This window comes from Nyctereutes procyonoides, unplaced genomic scaffold (genome assembly GCF_905146905.1).
Source record: "Nyctereutes procyonoides isolate TBG_1078 unplaced genomic scaffold, NYPRO_anot_genome, whole genome shotgun sequence".
NCBI lineage: Eukaryota > Metazoa > Chordata > Mammalia > Carnivora > Canidae > Nyctereutes > Nyctereutes procyonoides.
The window spans coordinates 44,867,333-44,888,077 of NW_026575042.1; the positions used below are offsets into that span (position 1 = coordinate 44,867,333).

The window sequence follows — 20,745 nt, forward strand, 5'->3', positions numbered from 1 at the left end:
CTGTGTTCCCTATAAAATGCTGTGCATTCATTAATGGAAGAATTAAGGATAAAATATCAAGAGGCACTGCAGATATACTCTTCGTTTCCGGTTTGTTTGTTGTTCTCATCACCTCTCTCTCCCCAGCACCAAGAGCTCCAAATTTGACCACCCAGACTGAGGTCAGAAGCAAACTCCAATGCTCCATCCACCACTCCAGAGTTATCTGGTCACCAAGGATACCTAATTACAGGGCCTAATTAGGGGCATGTAATCGGCATGAGGCATCATGGTGCAGGGGAAGGAGTACAGGTTTTAGAATCACGTAATTCTAATCCCATCCCTGCCACTCACCTGATATGTGACCCTGGGCCACCTACTCAACTTCATTGAGCCTCAGTTTCCTCAAGAACAAAATGAGATAATGAGGTAATATGTACCTATTCACAGCGTCACTACAGGGGTTAAAAAAAAATGAATATATGTGAAAGCGCCCAGGGTTATGGAAAAGAAACATGTTTGCACACACACGTGTTGGGAGTGTGCTCCACAGGTGATTCTGGTGTTGCCTCTCCGGAAAGCACTGACTCAGCAGCCTGCCTTGTCTGGTACAGAGCAGGTCATCAATAGATGTCACTTACCTCCCCCCTCCTCTTCTCTCTCCACTTCCTGATCCGTTCCCCTCTCCCCCACTCCCCACCTCACACCCACAAAACTGGCCCAACTAGCAGCTATGAGCCAGATTCCAAAAAAATGAAAAGCAGACCCTCTTCAAAAGGGATACAGTATCCTGTGTGAAGTCACAAGGTACCCACGGTGGGCATTTCTATTTAGGTTTTTTTAACAGGAAAATTGACTCAGTCTTTATTTTAAACTTACAAAGCTGACTTTCAATTCCAGATCCGGTTGTCATTCAGAGCCATAAATATAATCAAGAGTCTCAACCAGGTTTTATCCTATTGCCAAGGTTTCTGCATCTGAGTTTGGCCAGGTAAAGAACACATGCGTGTGGAGAAAGAGGCAATAGGAGGCAAGAATGAACTTGTACTGAAAGTCTGCTCTGTGCCAGACACTTTAAATATGTTATCTCATCTTTCAAAATACCATAAAATAAGTATTACTCTTACTGATAGGTATTTTACAGACAAGGAAACTGAGGCAGTTGGCAATATTTTTTTAAGGACAAAAGGCCCTCATGAAAACAACTACATTACAATGCCAGTCAAAGGTAAATAGAAAAAAAGAAAGAAAGAAAAGAAAAGGAAAAAAAGAGTTCTTTTTCAGAAAATAAATTTAAAGCAACTTTTAAAATATTTTCTTTTTTTAAGATTTTATTTACTTATTTATGAGAGATATACATAGAGAGATATACATAGAGAGAGGCAGAGACATAGGCAGAGGAAGAAGCAAGCAGGCTCCCTGTGGGGATCCTGATATGGGATTTGATCCCAGGACCTGGGATCAAGAGCTGAGGCAAAGGCAGATGCTCAAGCACTGAGCCACCTGGGTGTCCCTAAAATAAATATTTTCAAATTAAAAAGGATTTGAACATTTTACTTCCCACAAACAATAAGTTACTTAAGCATGTACTCCAGCAAAATGAGGGCATAAACCAAAACAGAGGAAGATACGAGAAAAGGAAATGCTACTTCTGGCCATGGAGAGAAGTAAAGAGAAGTACCAGGATGATAGCTCCACTGGAGGCCTAGAAAACAATCAGAATCCAGAATGGCACAAAAAGATAAAGGAATTCGGGCAAAAAGGCTTAGGGAAACAAGACTTATAGAACTGATGGAATTTAGAGTCTAAAGCATTTTGGAGGCAAATAATATATAAACAAAAAGGCAATTAGAAACACTAGAAAAAATGTTTACAAAAGTGAAGGTCTATTATGAAAAAAGGTTGACACAAAGTTAAACAACTTCTTTTTTTAAGAGTTTGAGGGGCACCTGGGTGGCTCAGTGGGCTCAGGTCATGATCTCAGGGTTGTGGGATGGAGCTGCATCCAGCTCTCAGGTCAGCGCTTAGTAGGCATGAGATTCTCTCTCCCTTTCCTTCTGCTCCTACCACCCCCGCCCCCACCTGCACTCTCATACTCTCTATCTCTAAAATTAAAAAAATTAAATCCTTAACAAAAAAAAGGGGGTTGGCGGAAAGAAAGAATCCATTTGGCTTCTATGCCAGATATATCCTCCTCTGATTCCCCAGGAATCCTGACACCAGACTCAATGTAACAAGCAAGTCTAAAATTTAATCTTAATATAAGAAGCCATGAATTATATATACAGAAATGTAATAATGCAAATATTGTCTTTGGATTTTCAACTTTAATAATAATTTATGAATAAAAAGGTCAATTTAAGAGCAAAGCACAAAATCTTTATTGGTTATGGGTTCTGGGCTTTGGACCGTTAAGGTAGCATCAAAAAGAGAAAACTGTAGAAACCCAAACCTCCTTGACTTACAAGAGGGGGAGTCAAGAAATGCCATCAAAAGTTCACAAAGAATAACAAAGGTGATCTAACAGGCAAGCTAAAAATAACATATATATAAAAAATGGGGGAGGAATAAACAGTTTAAGGAGCTACATTCTCATTTTCAATCAGAAGTTAAAAGTTGGTAAATCAAAAAATTATGGGAAAAGCATTTTAGGGTTAAGGAAGTATCAATCTAAGAATTAAATACAGAAACAGTTAAAAAAAAAAAAAAAACCTAAAAGGCTCCCTCTGTGAGCCTTGAGGAGGTGAAGGAAACCATTGTTTTTCAACAAAAGTCCTTCTGTACTATTGGGTTTGTTACTAAGTGCATAGATCACTTTGACAAAAATAATTTTCTATGACACTTTTCAGAAAAGGCAAAACACTAAAATTATTACCAAAAATTGGGAGTGGCGGGCAAATATTATTGAAATTATATTTAAGAGTGGAGATTAAATATTTTTTTCTCATAGAATGTTAGTCAAATAAAATTTTCCTATTAGAATGTAAAGTCCCACTAAAGCCAAGCCATGTTCTTCTTTATAATTCTCTGTTTTCTGGTTTATGTGTAATAAACATGTATCCCATATATAACCAGGATTTTTTTTTTTTTAATTTTTAATGTGATCAGCAGTCAAAGTCAACGTGCCAGGTGGCTAAGAGCCCAACACCTACACGCCCCCAGCCTGATTTATGAGCCTTAGAGGGCAGCAGGAACAGGGCAGTAATTTTCAGGGGCCATGTGTTTTAACATCAACCCTCTCCACTTGTCCACGCTACCGAAAGAATCACACGACAGGAAAGGTGAGACCACTCAGGAAAGGCTTCCTTTAAAAGGTAACAGAAAGTCATTACATCATATACCTAGGAACAACCTTACCTAAGAAAATCACGAAAAGCTTTCTAAAGCTCTTATTATCCAGGCTTTGTTTCCCATAAAGCTGGGGAAGTGACATGCAGGAGAGAGGGAGGAGTGAAGAAAATGGAAAAGGGCTCTGTAAGTAGTTGCCAACACATTAGAGGTCCAGTCCAGGGTCTACCATTAAATACCCATATGACTTTCTCAAAGTCACGTGGCCACCCTTCCTTGCTCTTGGGTTTTCTAGCCAAAACAAAACAAACCTGACCCTGGTCCAATCTAAAATCCTTTAACTTCTCATTTATAAAGGCCCTGACTGACGGAATCGGTAATTGGATGCTACTGCTAATCCCATTTCGCAGATGATGGAGCAAAATGGATTTTTTGACAATTCAGGGTCCGTGGTCACGATTTTTCAAGCTTCTACTTAATCGGGGTGCCTTTCGAGGCTATGTCATACAACATTTAGCTTACTCCGACTTTAAACAAAGCCCCCCAAAACACTCAGGGAACTCCTGGCAGATTGCTTATCTTGAAAGACAATAGTTAACGCTGACTTAATTTCTTAAATTCCCTTAGCTACTTGGCCAGAAAGTTTCCAGGGGCTGCAGCAAATCAAGCTAGCCTACTACCTACACAGTTTTTCAGCTGTGGTCTTCACTGACTATCCAAAGTGACTGAAGAGGTGCCCTGCCTTGGGCTGCAGAGTGGTTGTAGCTGGGGGAATGGACAATGAATCGGAGCAACTTTCTCTAAACCCAAAGCTAATTTCCATTTTTTTTTAGATTTTTTTTTTTTTTTTAATTCATGAGAGATACAGAGAGAGAGGCAGAGACAGGCAGAGGGAGAAGCAGGCTCCATGCAGGAAGCCGGACGTGGGACTCGATCCCAAGTCTCCAGGATCACGCCCTGGGCTGAAGGCAGCGCTAAACCACTGAGCCACCCAGGCTGCCCACTAACTTCCATTTTTGTCCTAGTTTCATCTTTCAAAACTTGTGCACAAAAGGGATTTATTTTTTTTTTTTTGCTTTCTTTCTGGGGGGGGGGGTGTCTTTTTTTCCTAGCTTTCCTTTGATATTAGGCAAGCCTAGCTCTTATTTCGTATTTTTAATAACCACAGTTGGGATCCCTGGGTGGCGCAGCGGATTGGCGCCTGCCTTTGGCCCAGTGCGCGATCCTGGAGACCCGGGATCGAATCCCACATCGTGCTCCCGGTGCATGGAGCCTGCTTCTCCCTCTGCCTATGTCTCTGCCTCTCTCCCTCTCTCTGTGACTATCATAAATAAATAAAAATTAAAAAAATTAAAAAAAAAATAACCACAGTTATACTCATCACGTATCATATATTTTCGTGTGTTTGGTCCCAAAGTCATTTGGGACCACCAAAGATCCCCCTAAATTACTGTAAATTAGACCATTTTGTATTTGCATTCATTACAAAGTCCATCTCTATAAAAGTCACAATTAATATTCAAAACCCCATTTACCTAAGCAAACTTAAGATTATTTTGGAGCTTTATGTACCATAGAAACTAATGTCATCCTTCAGAACAGTGTCATCACATTTAGGAAGATGTCATGTTATTCACATACTTGAATTGCACCAGCCATTTAGAAGTCAAAGCACTGAGTACATGGTCTACACTAACACTCAAAGCCTGGGAGAAGGCCGGTTGTGGAATGACCATCAAGTCGGCTTCAGGACAAGTGCTTCTCCACATCACACCAATCCCAGAAACAAAATAAAGAACTCCTCCTTGTACAAGATGTCAACAGCTGTGGGATGGGGAAGGAATAACTGGTCACCAGTATGAGTCAAGGACTTGGCTACAGTAACCTCATCCATTACTGCGGATTTGTTATTAGAGCCAACCGACAGCGATCAGGGTATCAAATATTAGTGCCAAAGAAAGGCTTGATTATATTTTTAAAAGAGCACATCATGTCTCCGGAGAAATTTTAAACTAAAGCTCTTCTTCATCAAAGAAATATGGGCTTTAAAATCAACTCTAAGGCAAGTTCTGAGAAGAGGAGTTTCCCTCCATGGCAGTGAGCCACCAGCCAGTGCAGGCAACCCTAAACCAAGTGGTCCAGCTGGCACAACTTCCATCTAGGCCATCAACAGCCTGACCCCCGCCCCCTTGACCTCACTGGTCACACTTCAAGTTCCAGCTTGGTTTCTCCTCTGGAACACAATTATCTTAGGGTACCACCATGGAAACAATATCTTTCTCATGTCTGTGAACATAGCTTCCTGTCAATCTGACGTAAAAATCATTCCATCAAAAGGCCCTGACAGTGTGGAAGGGAAGAATAATAACACAGCGGCCTCCGGATCCCAAGGTGTTTTCGGTTACTAAGTGTGACATCAAAAAACTCCTGACCCCATTTCCAACACAATTGATTTTCCAGCCCGCAACCACTTCACGGGCCGAGTCGCTAATTACATCACTGTGCTGTGTGGTCATTACATCACTCAGCTGGGAGCAGTCAGGCCTACCCGGCGGGCCGGGCGGGCGGCGGGGCTCACTTTTCCAGCTTGCTTTTCCCCAAGAACGGAGAGAGTGCAGACCACCTACACAACCAAGAGTCCCTCTGCTTCCCAGGCTTCAAAAGTTTTCTAGAATGTATCTCGGTGTCCCCTCCCCATGGAGCAAGCTCTGGTCCATCTGACCGGGAAGGGGAAGGGGCAGGTAAGGGCGTAAGTCCCCCCCCCCCCCGCAAGTCTATAGCAACTATTCCAGATTCGGGGCAAAGTCACCTGTGGGTTTCCTAAGAATCGCCCCCAAAGCGGTGATCATTTGCACGTCCCCAATGTCTCGGACTCCCAGGGCCCTGGAAGCGGCTCACCCGACGCGCTCCGCTGGGTGAGGCTTTCCCACCCCAGCCCCCGGAGGCTCCCTGCTTGCAGGTTCCCGGGGCTTTCGCAGACAAGCGTGCAAGGATGCACGCTCCCAGCAGCAAGCGTGCGCCCCCCCCCGCCTCCCGCCCCCCGCCCCCCCGCCTCGGGCTGACTTACTTGAGGAAGTACCTCTGGCCAGTGGCCGTGAAGGTCATCTCCCAGCCCGGGGGCAGCGGCAGCTCGTCGGTCACGTCGTACGACTGCTGGCGGAGGTGCGCGTGCTGCTGCGCGGGGCTGCCCGCGGCCCCCGCGCCCGGGCCCAGCTGCAGGGACGCGGGCGACGAGTGCGAGCGGACGTGCTGGGCGCCGCTGGCCAGCCGGGGCCCCGCGTGGCCGCCCGACGAGTCGGTGCTCGACTGGCGCGAGTGCGAGCCGGAGTCGGGCTCCTTGAAGAAGGACTCGGGCAGGATCTTCTTCCGCCACGAGCTGGGCTTGGGGTTCATGACCGAGTTGAAGAGGGCTTCGAGGTCCGTGTCGAGGTCCTGCGTGACGTGGATCACTTGCTGCCCGGGGGGCGGGAGCGCAGGGGGCACCGAGGCCGGATTCATCTTCTGCGGAGAGACGCGAGGTCCGATGAGGCTTTTACGAAGAGTCGGAGGAGAGGGGCCGGGGTGCGGGGGTGGGGGGTGGGGGGTGGAGGGCGGAGGGGTGGGGGTGGGGGGGAGCAGAACAGGGACAAAAGAGCTAGAGGACACGGCTAGGTGTCCGCCTCGGGATCCCAGACACCCAGGGGTGAGGCCGGCCGGGTGGGGGAGGGGTCCCTCCCGGCCTGGGGAATTATGCAACTTTCTCGAAGCCTGGAAGTTGCCGGAGAAGGAGGAGGAGGAGGAGGAGGAGGAGAGGAGGAGGAGGAGGAGGGCGGGGGCGGGGGCTGCGCTCCGGGCGCAGCCTGCACGGCGGGCGCCGAGGGCAGGGCGCAGCCTTCCCGGGCAGCCCCCCACCCCACCCCCACCCCCACCCCCGGGTCCCGCCCCGAGCCCGCCCCGCGACCCCTCCTCTCCGGGCGCCCCCGGGCGGGGCGGGGTGCGGCGGCCCTACCTGGGCGCGCGGCGGGGCCGAGTCGGGGCGCGCTCGCCGTCGGGCCTCAGTGGCTCGGGCGCCTCCCGGGCTGGCGGGGCTGTGGCCGGGGCCGGGCTGGCAGATCCCGACTCGGGGCCCGGCGTCTCACATGCCCCGCACCGGCCCCCGGCGCTCGCGCTGCGCGGCAGGAGGCGGAGGAGACGCAGACAGCGCGGCCGCCGCGGCTCCCGGACTGTCCCATAAACAAAGTTAGGAGCGGACTCCCTCGCCCGGAGGAGGCGGGCCCGAAAGCTGAGCTGCTGAATTATGCATGAGCCCCGCGGCCCGAGTCCGCCCGAGCCCGCCCGCGCCCGCTCGGCCCTGCCCCCGCCCTCCCCCCTCCCCCCCATCCCGCCTCCCGGAGGCCCCGCGCCCCGCAGGTACTGGGCCGGGCCGGAGCCGCCGGGCGCCCGGGGCGCTGCTCCGGGGGGCGCGCGCCTCTCCGCGGAGCCGGGCCCCGCAGTCCCTGCGTCCACCGCCGACCGAGGGCGGGATCCAGGGCCAGGGGCCTGCGCCCGTGCGGTCAGGGCTTGCGGACGGAAACTGAGGCGGGGGCGGCGGGGGGCGGAGGGCGCGCGAGCCGGGGGCGCAGGCCGGGCCAGGCCGGGTGCCCGGGGTCGAGGCCCGGGGCGCCCGGAGCGCCGCACTGAGCCGACGGCCCGGCCTGCCGCGGGGACCCAGGCCAGCCCTTCCCACGGGGAGGCTGCTCGGCGCTTGTGACCATATTTGGTCTGGCGAGGAGGCATCTTGGCTGTCGGGCTTGCAGTTGTCTGCTGGGGCGCAGACGGTGCCCAGAGCGTGCCCCCGTCACCGTGGCTGCGGCCTCGCCGGCGGGAGCCTTGTAAACAACCTCGAAACCATTCATCAATCCTTAGTCTCCTCTACGCGGGACTCGGGTCACTAGAAATGGAGAAGGAACCTGGCCAGAGCCGGGTCCGGGAAAGGGACAGCAATCGCGTCCCCCCCCCCTCCTCCCCGGCCCCCGCGACATCCGCGCGGGTGGTGGGAGGATTGGAATGTCCCCGACGCCCTCCAGAGAGCCTGGAGCCCGGCTGGAACCCGAGCAGGTGGCTGGGAGCAGAGAGGGTGCGCCAGGGACCCGGAAAAAACCTCCCACCCTCCCACCGACTGGATCCAGGACGGGGGTGGAGACCCCCAGCCCCTAGATGTAGCTTGGCGAGACAGCTGCGGGGAGGAGGCGGCGGCCTTGGCCCTCGGAGCAGCTCAGTTCCTCCTCCCCCCGTCCCCTCTCCCACCGGCGGCTGCCTGCGAGGTAAGTCACAATTCACAAAGCCCCTTACCCCACGACGTTTGATTCAAAGAGAAGCTCGGGCCTAAGCCAGATGAGCAATAGATGCACAGACAGTCCGGACTTAGAGGTGGACGCACTTAACAACTTTTCGGCTTTACGATGGTGCACGAGGGACATCCAAATAGCAAATATCATCAAATATCAAATATCCTTTAAACTTCACCTGGGATTCTGAATTTTGACCTTTCCCCACGCCGGGGCCATGCGGTAGGGCACCCCCTTGATGCTGGGCAGCGGCAGCCACAGCTCCCAGTCCGCCCTGCCATCAGAAGGGCAAACAACTTACTTAGGCTTGCAGCCATTCTGAGGCCATGTAACAATTGTCTTTCACTTTCAGCACAGTAGTCAATAAATCACTTGAGATATTCAACACTTTGTTATGAAATAGGCTTTGTGGTAGATGACTTTGCCCAACTGTAAGCTCATGTAAGTGTTCTGAGCACATTTAAGACAGGCCAGGCAAAACTATGATGATCGGGTTTTTGTTTTTGTTTTTTTTAGGATTTTATTTATTTCTTTGAGAGAGAGGGAGAGCACAGAGGGAGAGGGAGAAGCCGAACTCCCCACTGACCAGACAGCTCAGTGCGGGGACTCGAACCCAGGGCCGGAGATCGTGACCTGAGCCGAAGGCAGATGCTTAACTGAATGAGCTACCCAGGCACCCCTGGTGTTGCGTATTAAATGCATTTTCAACTTTCAATTGATATTTTCAATCTACAGTGGATTTATCAGGAACTCATCCTACCTACATCGAGGAAGATCTGTAAAACACTTTGAACAACATGGAGCCCATCCGTATATCTCTTCATTAAATAAGATAGAACTGTATTAACTACAAGTATTGCCCCTCAGTATTTTTGTAAGAGTGAAATAAAGTCAAAATCTGGAGTTGCCTTGAAGGAGAAAAGTTTACAGGAATGACAAGACCACCCCATAGAAAAGGCATGGGAGTGTTTTGAGGCCACTCCTTGAATGGCTACTCCCTATCGTTGCCTACAATAGAACAGAGCCCCCCAAATGAGGCATCCATCACCCTATTATCTGTACTTGGGGTGTGCTTTCGTTCCAGACTCCCCACAGGGTGGGAAAAATCAGAGCTGCCTTAAGGAGAAAGACAGCCACATGGGTCACCTTCAAAGATAAGCAGAGCATAGCTCCTTTCCAGAGACTCTGGAACCCCAGATTTCCTTCATAGCAAAGTCCTCTGCCCATAGGACCAGCAGAAGGAAGGGGGAAGCTACATGTCACTCCACGGGACATAGTGTCAGCAAGCTATCATCAGAAGCCACCACAGTTACACTGGAAATTGGCTTATGGAACCAGAGGAAGTGACAGGGTCCCAGTGGTTACTAATCAGAAGTCACAAGGCTACCTTGATAAATAAAGGATGGAAGCTTGAGTCCAGCACTACTCCAGGAAGGTCCTCACCCAAGAAGGAAAGGCCTGCTTTGTAAAGAGTACCTGGCAGCTACCAGACAAGACGAAAATGCTGAAGGGAGCCATGAGAATCAGCCAGTGAGAATCTGGGTTAGGACTGGATGAGCAGAGATGCTGTCTTCCTTCCTTGCCAAGCCTCAAGAAATAGATTGTGGAAGACAGAGAAGTAGATGCCTGGAAAGGAAATTACCCAGATCACAGGATAACTCAACGGGAAACTCCCAGTTCTCAAATAGGTTCTGCGATGCGATAGTGGGTGGTTGAAGACATTTGCTCCATCCTTCAAACAACAGCTTCAAATGACACAACATTTATAGGTGCCTTATATGTGTCAGGTACTACCCATACGAGGCAGCATGGTGTAGTGACTAAATGTATAATCCCTGCAGCAAAATACCTGAGTCACCTCAAACAAAACACTTGAGCTCTCTATTCCTGGGTTCCTCCTTTGTAAACGAGGTACAAAAACAGTACCCACTTCGCAGGGTTCTAGGTTACGACACTACAAATTTTATCCATTGGCCCGTGATAGAACACAAGTTTTGAAGTGCCTGGCTCTACTCTTTATTTTGGGCAGGTAACTTAGCTTCCTGAAGTCACAGATTATTCATTTACAAGTTGGAGATAATATGGTGGCAGCCCCGTGACACTGCTGCCATTCAATGGACCACCCTCCTGTTAGTCACACCCCATAGAGTCCCTTCCAACTTAAATCTGGGACAGTGACTTGCCTTAAGCAGGAAAATACAGCATTGAATATGTGCTGGCTCCCCGCACCCCGCCCTACCTCACCCCCCCCCACCTTAACCCCAAGGAAGGTATAGACATTTCTATTTTTGTCCTTTGGGACACCTAAAGCTCTAGGTAAGAAGTCCAACTACCCTCCTAGAGAAACCACATGGAGAGGGAGAGGCCCTGAGATATGTGGAGAGAGGGAGAAGTCCAGCCACCCCGCATCTGAGCTGAGCCCAGCCCCTGGCGGCCCACCAGCTGACTGCAAACACATTAGTGACCACCATTAAGATGGATAAAAACGACAGAGCCTAGCCCAGCCCAGATCGCAGAACTGTGAGCAAATAAAATGGCTATTGGTTTAAGCCACTAAATTTTGGATTTTTTTTTTTAAGATTTTATTTATTTATTCACGAGAGACACAGAGTAGGAGAGGCAGAGACACAGGCAGAGGGAGAAGCAGGCTCCATGCAGGGCGCCCGACGTGGGACTCGATCCCAGGACTCCAGGATTGTGCCCTGGGCCAAAGGCAGCCGCTCAACCGCTGAGCCACCCAGGCGTCCCTGGATTTTTTTTTTTTTAAGCGCACAATGAACATGCTAAGGATTAAAAAAGAAAATGCAAATAAAGTTCCTCACACAAATTCTGTTCCATAGTAACACACTCAAGTAATGACTATGATTTAAGGCTCACGGAGACCCAGAGAATAGATAATATATTTCAAATCTCCCATTTTTACAGATAAGGAATCTGGCCCAGAGAACTTTATTTTGTCCAAGTACATAAAATGAATTCATGAAAAAACCCTCAGTTCGGCCCAGGATTTACCCTTGATCAGAGTGTTTTTTCTACTCTCCCATCCTGTATGAGTCAGCATTTGTTCCCTGGTATTGTCATTTTAAATCAGTGTGCTACCTCTTGCTTGCCTATCTCAGAGAGAAACTCCACAGTTTCTATAAGATATAAGATAATTGAGAGTAAGTCGATTTCTCTCTCTCCACTTGCAAAGACTTTCCACTAGAGGTTGATTCCTTCTTCCTCATCCTGCCCTCAATACACTTCCTAGTTCCCCTGAGGCACCCATCCCCCCTCCCCCTCTGTCTACATCCAGCCAATAGCAAGTGATTCTTTATCCTGGTGTCCCTCAAAACCATCCCTCCTTTCCTGCTCCCACAACAAGACCTTATCTCAAAATGCTTGCAGCGGCCTCCTACCTGGTTTCTCTGCCTCCAGTCTATCCTTCCTGGCCTATTTTCATGATGTCATCCCCGGCTCACAAGCTTTCAACAACTGCCCACAGGAAGAAAGGTCAGAGCTATCAATCTAGCACCCAAGGACTTGCAACCAACTGCCATCGTCATTGCTTTCTGACCTTGCTTCTTACACAAACGTGTCTTCATCCACTCCAGCCAGGCTTTGACACAAGCATATTTATTTAGCCTATTCCTTCGCTGCGTGTATCTCTAGCTGAACCCTCCATATTCCATGGTTGAGCCTCCATTAGTCTCTCTCCCCTAAATTCACATTATTCTTGTCTTTTTCTTTGTGACACATAATCATATACAACACTGTCTTATATTCTAACTTTCACCTCAGTTATCTCTGGCCTCCTCAACGACAGCTGCTGGGTCTAGAAGAATCCTACATTTCTGTATGGAAGTGCTCCCTTGAAGCCCATAATTCCTTACTGAGGGCAGGATGATCCTTACACGATTTTGCCCGTTCTTCTAGCACCCACTGGCATACTCCTAACCGTTTGTAAGGTAGCCTCTCACCATTCATTACCGTTTTGGCACTTCATGTGGAATCAGCTCCTGAAGAGAATTGCAAGCTCTTTGAGGACAAGTCTAAAAGGGGCTTCGTTTTCTTTTTGTTTTTTTCCCCACACCTCACAAGGTGTTCTCCACACAGCCTGGTTCACTGCAGGTGGTCACCTAGCCCAATGGCTGGTGTCTTGGCTTTGTCACCTGCCATATTTGCCTCAGGAAAGCCACCGGCTGCTTTTCTCAGCCTTACCCCTCTGAATTGCTGACTTGGTATGGGTGACTGATTCCAGCTGAGGCGAATGGTCAGAAACTTGGTGGGGTGGGTAAGTCCTTAGAGGACTCCAGCCCAGAAGCCCTTGAGGCGGAGCCTGCCTGAGCTTGCTGAACCTGTATAGAGAAAATCACCATTAGCAACTGAAGAGGAACAAAACAGACAAGGACCTTGAATAGATAAGGGTTTGAATAATAAAGAGTCCAGAAAACTGTTGCATAAGATGATTCTTTATTTCACTAGGAGGATTTGAACAGTTTCTTGACAAATCAAAGGTGACACTAGTGTATTCATAATTTACTCCATCCCAAATGTCTAGTACACCACACATTTACAAATACTTAAATTCAAGATGAGTTGGTCCTGCCACACGTTTTTGCACTTACTGGTGGTAGGTACAGGTCTCATTGTCAGGCTTCGTTTTGGTGTTCCTAATAAATGCATCATTGGCATGATCATAAGGAAAGTAATTTTGATAATGATGAAGGATGTGTTCTAATGCTATCTTCTATTGCTTCAGCAATGCGGTTGGACTACAGGAAAGGTACAGGAAAGGGGGATTTCTGAGATTTAGTCTTTACTTGGGTAACTGTGTGCAAGTGGTTTATGCTCTAGTATTTTTACCTTTTTTTTTTTTGTACTGGGGAAGATACTTTTAAATGGAAAGCATAAATTAATAATTTTTTTTAGAAAAGAAAAATAGAGATTTACTATCAAGCTATACTGCAAAGCTGTATTGTCAATTCCAGCATAATCTAAATTAGAAGCATCCTAAATATTTAACAAGCGATTGGCTAAGTATTTCGGAAAGATTAACATCGAATGAAGGTTTGGGCAGCTATCTGAAAGAGTACTTCTGGGGGCGCCTGGGTGGCTCAGTCAGTTAAGCATCGGAGTCTTGGTTTCAACTCAGGTCATGATCTCAGGGTCGTGAGATCAAGCCCTGCATTGAACTCTTCAATCAGTACAGAGTCTGCTTGAGATTCTCTCTCACTCTTTCTCTCTGCCTCTCCCTCCGCTCACTTTTTCTCTCTAAAGTAAATAAAATCTTTTTAAAAATATGAAATAGAGGGATCCCTGGGTGGCGCAGCGATTTAGCGCCTGCCTTTGGCCCAGGGCGATCCTGGAGACCCGGGATCGAATCCCACGTCGGGCCCCTGGTGCATGGAGCCTGCTTCTCCCTCTGCCTATGTCTCTGCCTCTCTCTCTCTCTCTCTGTGTGACTATCATAAATAAATAAAAATTTAAAAAAATATGAAATAGAACTTCTGAAGACCATGAACTAATGCGGAAAAGGTATTTTTAAAATTATTTTTGAAGAAATATAACCAGAGACAAGTACCTGTGAACACTATAGCTACAACTTTGTTCAAAAACATGGGAAAAAATTAATAAAAAGATGCTAAAAATGATACCTAAATGCTAAATGCTAAAAAATAAAATGTAAAAAATAAAAAAGATAAATGTTTCTATGTACTTAGATCTATGTAAATCTATAAATGCATTACATGATAGAGAAATTGAATCGCCACTCTCAGAAGCACAGAGTGTATTATTAATATAATTTGGGGTTTGATGAGAGAACTAATTAGCAGTGTTTGGGGGTAAATTTCAAGATTCTCAGTATTTATATATTCAAGAAATATATATATTGTTTGAAGGGCCACCACACGCAACACCAGAAGTGGTCTTTCAAGCTAAACTTGGAAAAGTCTGCCACCAGATGGGATAGTCATTGGTTGACGATGTCATTGAACTCCTCCTTCTACCCAAAGAAGTCCCAGATCTGGTTACACCAGCTGTTCAACCTGCTGCTCTTCTCCCGTCTTATTTGTCATGGTGACAGGAGCCCAGGATATACAAGCTCTACTCGTATCCCTCTGTCTCTACGTTGTCCAGACTCAAGTGAGGCCACCTTTCATGCCTGGTCGGAAAAGGTCAATCCCTTTTGGAGCCAAGAAGAAGAGAGGAGCAGTCAAACCACTGTGGGATGGAGAGAGGGCCCAGGACACAAATTCTGCTCTCCACAAGCACTCACCCAATAGATGTGAGTTCAGGTCACAGTTAAAAAAGATAAAAGTTTTCTTTTAAAATATATATTTACATGGGATGCCTGGGTGCCTGGGTGCCTCAGCAGTTGAGCATCTGCCTTCAGCCCAGGGTGTGATCCCGGGATCCAGGATCGAGTCCCACATTGGGCTCCTTGCGGGGAGCCTGCTTCTTCCTCTGCCCATGTCTCTGCCTCTCTCTCTCTCTCTCTCTCTCTCTCTCTCTCTCTCTCTCTGTGTGTGTGTGTGTGTGTGTGTGTATGTCTCTCATGAATAAATAAATGAAATCTTTAAAAAATAATAAAATAAATATATATATATATATATATATATATATATATATATTTACAGATAATCTTAAAGAGTGAATTTAGTCTCATGTAGTGTCGGCCACATGATAAGTCCCACTTTGACCATTTGACCATTGACCATTTGACCATTCCCACATTGTTGTAATAATTAAAAGTTGTTAGTACTTCAATTATCACAGTAAGAGCAAATAACATTTATATATTTTACAGACTGCAAAACAATTTCACCTGTACAATTATACATGAATCTTACAGTAACTCTGAGAATTGGCAGACAAACCTTGCTAGACCTCCTATCATACAGAAGAAAACAAAGGTTCATAAAACTTTGTGCCTTGCCAAAGGTCATCAATGTATAACAAGAGAGCCAGAACTCAAACCCTGTAGTGACTTTAGGCCTTCATATTATATTTCTCTCGTAACTTATTTTTTTTAAGTTTTATTTTGGGGGGGGGGGTTTGCAGAGGGAGAGGGAGAGAGAGAACCTCAAGCAGACTCCCCGCTGAGTGCAGAGCCCAATGTGGGGCTCAATCTGACGACCCTGAGATCATGACCTGAGCCAAAATCAAGGGTTGAACGCTCCACTGCCTGAGCCACCCAGGCACCCCTATTTCTCTTATAACTTCTTAACTGAATCAGTCTTAATGGCTTCCTCCTTTGTGAGGATACAGAATTCTGTCCCTCAAAAAGAGAAAGAAAAAAGATACTTTTTGTTATTTTTCCTCCATTGACTTATTCCTCTAATGTAATTTCACAATTGCTTTGTCATCTAATGGCCATTCAGTGCACCGAGGCTCCTAAAATTTAAATTGTAGTTGTCTCCACCCTCTCATTAAATAAATGAAAACTCAAATGTGTTGGAGGATACTTAAAATGCAATCAAACCCTTATTAATGGAGTACTTGCGTGTATTAAAGAACCCTTCTGGGGCGCCTGGGTGGCTCAGTTGGTTAAGTGTCTGCCTTGGCTCAGGTTGTGATCTCCGGGTCCTAGCATCAAGCCCTGCATCAGGCTCCCTGCTCAGTGGGAGGTCTGCTTCTCAGGCTCCCTCTGCTGCTCACCCTGCTTGTTCTCTCTCTCTCTCTCTCTCTCTCTCTCTCTCTCTCTCTCTCTCTTTCTCTCAAATGAATAGATAAAAGTCTTAGAAAAAAAAAAAAGAACACTTCTGTCACATGAATTCTCACTACTAATTAATATGGAATAGGCAGTCCCAACTTTTTTTAAAGGGTTTTATTTCTAGAGCTATTTTATAAATAGGTCATTTGAAATTCAGAATGTGTTTTATTATAGAAAAATACATTACAAATTATGGCTAGGCATCACAGCCATCTTTGGGAGCCCCAGAACCTCAGGATGTCCTGGTCCTCAAGTGGAGTCTTTCTAGACCCTTTGAACACTGGTGTGGGAGAAGGAGAACACAGAAAGCAGGCAGATTTCTCCCACCATAGCAGCAAGAGGAGGTTCTTGCAGGGTCAAAGCGTTTCCCATGACTTCAGGACTATGTGGTTGAGCAAATTCGCATTTTCTTTATCATACTTTGTCAAGAAGTGGGAGGAAAAGTAGTTAAGACTCCTCATGGCTGCAGGTAAAAAGTTATGTTTACTTAAGCAAAAGGGAGCAGTTATGAGGATGCTGCACAGAACACAAGGAAGGAAGTGTATACCTCCCTCCCTCTCCTTCTCTGCTCCTTTTTTCTGCTCTTCAATCTACACGGTACATGGTTTTCTATGCCACACAATTTCACATATTACAAGCAGTTCTTCTTTTCTTTTCTTTTCTTTTTAAGATTTTATTTATTTGAGAGAGAGAGAGAATGAGTGAGAGTGAGCATGAGTGGAGGAGATCAGCAGAGGGAGAGGGAGAAGCAGACTCTCCCCTGAGCAGGGAGCCCGATGTGGGGCTTGATCCCAGGATCATGAGATCATGACCTGAGCTGAAGGCAGATGCTTAACCGACTGAGCCACCCAGGTGCCCCTACAAGCAGTTCGTCTTGAAAGACAAATGGACTTTTGCCTCAAATTTAAATTCCCAGAGAATGGTCTCTGATTGGCCTAATTTGAATTAGGTGTCTATCTTTGGACCAATCACTTTTGATGGTGGGGGAGGAGGAAGAGCAAGGTCTCAAGAATAAATGCAATAAGCATAACCCTAAAGGGAGACAGGAAGCTCCCAGAAAAGAAGATGCAGACAGAGAGCCTCAGAGATGGAACAACTGACTGAGGTCATATGGTTGGTATTTTTTATTTTTTATTTTTTAAAAATGATTTTATTTATTTATTCATGAGAGACACGGAGGGAGAGAGAGAGAGAGAGAGAGAGAGAGAGGCAGAGAGAGAAGCAGGCTCCATGCAGGGAGCCCGACGTGGGACTTGATCCTGGATTTCCAGGATCACACCCTGGGCCACAGGCAGGCGCTAAACCACTGAGCCACCCAGGGATCCCCCTGGTTGGTATTTTTTAGCATGAACACAAGTCTTTAAGCGTTTACCTTTTAGAAGTGAGTCACAACAAAATACTTGGAGGAACCATATGATGCTCTTGACAGCTGAACAATTTTAGGGCTACCTGGTCACCAACCTAGAGGCTGCAAGTTGTAATTCTACTAAATCATCATCTCCCACTTTGTGAGCAGAGATTTCAGGCGAGAGACATTCACTCTATTTCCTCCCCCATCAAAATTTTGTGTCTCACAGAAGGGAAAACAATCTGAAGATATTTGAGAAGAGATTTAAAACACCTTGATAAAATGCCAAGGACAAACTGAATGAGAAGATCCCTGAGATTTAGCTACCACTTTACCAAAAAAAAATCCATAACTACTGCCTATGAAAGTGTCAGTTGAGGCTGTTCCCTTGTATAGATTGCAGAGTCAGGAGTTCAATATTAGAGATCATAATAACTTAGACACTAGCTGGTTGGCATTGCATCGACAAAAATAAAAGTGGTTAATGGCCTTCAAGGAAAAAAGCTCTAGAATTTAATTCTTTCACTTCTCTTGTAATTATTACTGCCTTCACTAATTAAATATGGCAACTTAGACCTTTCAATGAGAAAGGACAAATTGTGATGTTGATTGAAATACATTGTTGGGTGCCTGGGTGATTCAGAGGGTTGAGCTTCTGCCTTCTGCTCAAGTTGTGATCTCAGGGTCCTGGGATGAGCCCCACATTGGGCTTCCTGCTCAGCGGGAGCCTGCTTCTCCCTCTCCCTCTGCCTGCTGCTCGCCCTACTTGTGCTCTTGTTCCCCCTCTCTCTCTCAAATAAAAAAAATACATACATACATAATTAAATAATACATTTTTTTTTTGAAAAAGAAGCACATTCTTAAAGGAGAACTTGATCTATCGGTCCTGTGGACAGGTATATTAAGGCATCCCAGAACTGATCCTTTATTATGTCACATGACACAAAAAGATCCTAAATTAGAAGTGATGGATTCCATTCTTAGAACACAACTCGTCACCAATAGAGGGGGACCCTTTGATGAATTATCTGACAACTCAGGAGCTGTCGTTATATTGACTCCTTCACATAAGCTCCTTTAGACACCAAAAGACATCACAAGGCTTTCAAAAACTTTTTTGTTAGTGTTTGAACAGCCCAGAAAGAGACTGCCAGGAAATAAGTTTCAGTCTGTTTGGCTAAAAGGACAGACACAATCTGGTGGTAAATTTCATTCTTGCTCATGAATCCTCCCTTTGACTTTCTGGACAACTTGGCCAAATAAGTTTGGAGGCCAAACTTTACAGCCTCCAAAGCAAGCCTGTTGGTATGAAAGAGACCAGACCATTTTACCTAAAATCACCAAAAAATCTTTGTTTGAAGTCCAGATTTTTACCCTTGAGTCAATCTTTTCTATTTCATCACTGCAGGGGGTGTGGGGCAGGGGGGTTTGGGAGAGGAAATAAAAACCCCACATATAGGCATATAGCCACCCAGACTTGCAAGGGAAACTTCTTGGTGGCCACAAAATCCCACCAAAGAAAATCCCAACCAAGTTTATTCCTGTGCCAGATTCATGAATCCACATCATGGAGCAGCAGTGTGTAGCTGCTCTGGGAACAAGACTGCTCTTTCTTTCAGTTATCACAAATCCATCTGAACTCAAGAGGGCCTCACTTAAATCAGGAATTTCTATTCTTCTCAAAATGTCATGTCATTTGAATTTGCAGTTCTGTGATCTTAAAGAAACAAACAAGATCCTTACCACTGGTGTCCAATGGAAGGGAGAAAGAAAGGAACCCTGAGGGATGCCTGGGTGGCTCAGTGGTTGAGCGTCTGCTTTGGGTTCAGGGTGTGAACCCGGAATCCTGGGATTAAGTCCCACATCGGGCTCCCTGTACGGACGGATGGAACCTGCTTCTTCCTCTGCCGGTGTCTCTGCCTCTCTGTGTCTCTCATGAATAAATAAATAAATTCAAAAAAGAAAGAAAGAAGAAGAAAGAAAGAAAGAAAGAAAGAAAGAAAGAAAGAAAGAAAGAAAGAAAGAAAAAGAGAAGAGAAAACTGGAACTTGAAAAACCCAGATATTCTTCAAGATATATTGAATACATAAATGATGAGGCACTATGTGGCAAAAGAATGTAGAATGTAGAATGAACAAACTATAACTACAAACATCCTATGATCTAACCTCTGAAACCACCACCCAGAGTCACTTTGCTACATTCTGTTGGCAAAAAGGTCACAAGTTTAATGAGAAGGATATAGATGCCACCTGTTTTTTCTTTTCTTTTCTTTTCTTTTCTTTTCTTTTCTTTTCTTTTCTTTTCTTTCTTCTTTTCTTTTCTTTTCTTTTCTTTTCTTTTCTTTTCTTTTCGGTAGGCTCCACACTCACCATGGAACACAATGTGGGGCTTGAACTCATGGCCCTGAGATCGACCTGAGCTGAAATCAAGAGTTGGATGCTTAAGCCACCTAAGCAGTCTGGCTAACTCTTGATCAGAAAAGAGCAAGATCACATGGTAAGATGAGCAGATGGCATGAGAAATAATGAGACTGCCACGTTTGGAAAATATTACCTGTCACAGTAAGTTTCTTTCGATAATGTTGAGTACATGCTATTTGAGTGAATACTAGGTATCTTTGTTATCTGAATATTAATTCTCAGGAGCTTCACTGCAACACTGTGATAAAGGAAAGCAAAAGCCACCATAATAAAAATATTCACTAGGACATCTGGGTGGCTCAGTGGTTGAGCATTTGCCTTTGCCTCAGGTCATGATCACGGAGTACCTCATCTGGCTCCCCACTGGAAGCCTGCTTCTCCATCTGCCTATGTCTCTGCCTCTCTCTGTGCCTCTCATGAATAAATAAATAAAATCTTTAAAAAAAATTCACTAATACATACTCAAGCCTCTTTCTCCATTTAACAGTGTGAGTATCTCTGATTATCGGAAGTGGTATTTATCCACCTACACTATGCAAAATGAAAAGTTAAATTTTGCAAAAAATAAAAGATTTCATTAAGTTAGTTATTTTTAGAGTATACAGTAGCCCCCACTTATTCACAAAGACTATGTTTCAAGACTCCCAATGGATGTCTGAAACCAAGGATATTACTAAATCCTATATATACTATATCTTTCCTCTA

General features: G+C 46.0%; 2 protein-coding genes across 3 annotated transcripts in view; one reads left to right on the forward strand and one right to left on the reverse strand.

The window, feature by feature from the left end:
- The window catches only part of WWTR1 (WW domain containing transcription regulator 1), a 132,599-nt gene extending 125,075 nt beyond the window's left edge, over positions 1 to 7,524 (reverse strand). The window contains exons 1-2 of one of the 2 annotated variants that reach the window (XM_055321116.1): positions 7,256 to 7,524; positions 6,335 to 6,768 (exon numbers count right to left, since the gene is read on the reverse strand). In XM_055321116.1, the coding sequence (XP_055177091.1) occupies positions 6,335 to 6,765 (431 nt within the window). In that variant the 5' untranslated portion in view covers positions 6,766 to 6,768; positions 7,256 to 7,524. The remainder of the gene's footprint in view (positions 1 to 6,334; positions 6,769 to 7,255) is intronic. The other variant, XM_055321117.1, reaches the window with a different exon arrangement.
- A 19-nt stretch (positions 7,525 to 7,543) lies between these two features.
- LOC129506972 (basic salivary proline-rich protein 2-like) lies at positions 7,544 to 14,844 on the forward strand. Its single transcript, XM_055321050.1, has 3 exons — positions 7,544 to 7,957; positions 8,181 to 8,549; positions 14,456 to 14,844. Exons 1-3 carry the CDS (start codon positions 7,544 to 7,546, stop codon positions 14,837 to 14,839), a joined length of 1,167 nt encoding a protein of 388 aa, XP_055177025.1. The 3' UTR covers positions 14,840 to 14,844.
- The last annotated feature ends 5,901 nt before the right edge of the window (positions 14,845 to 20,745 follow it).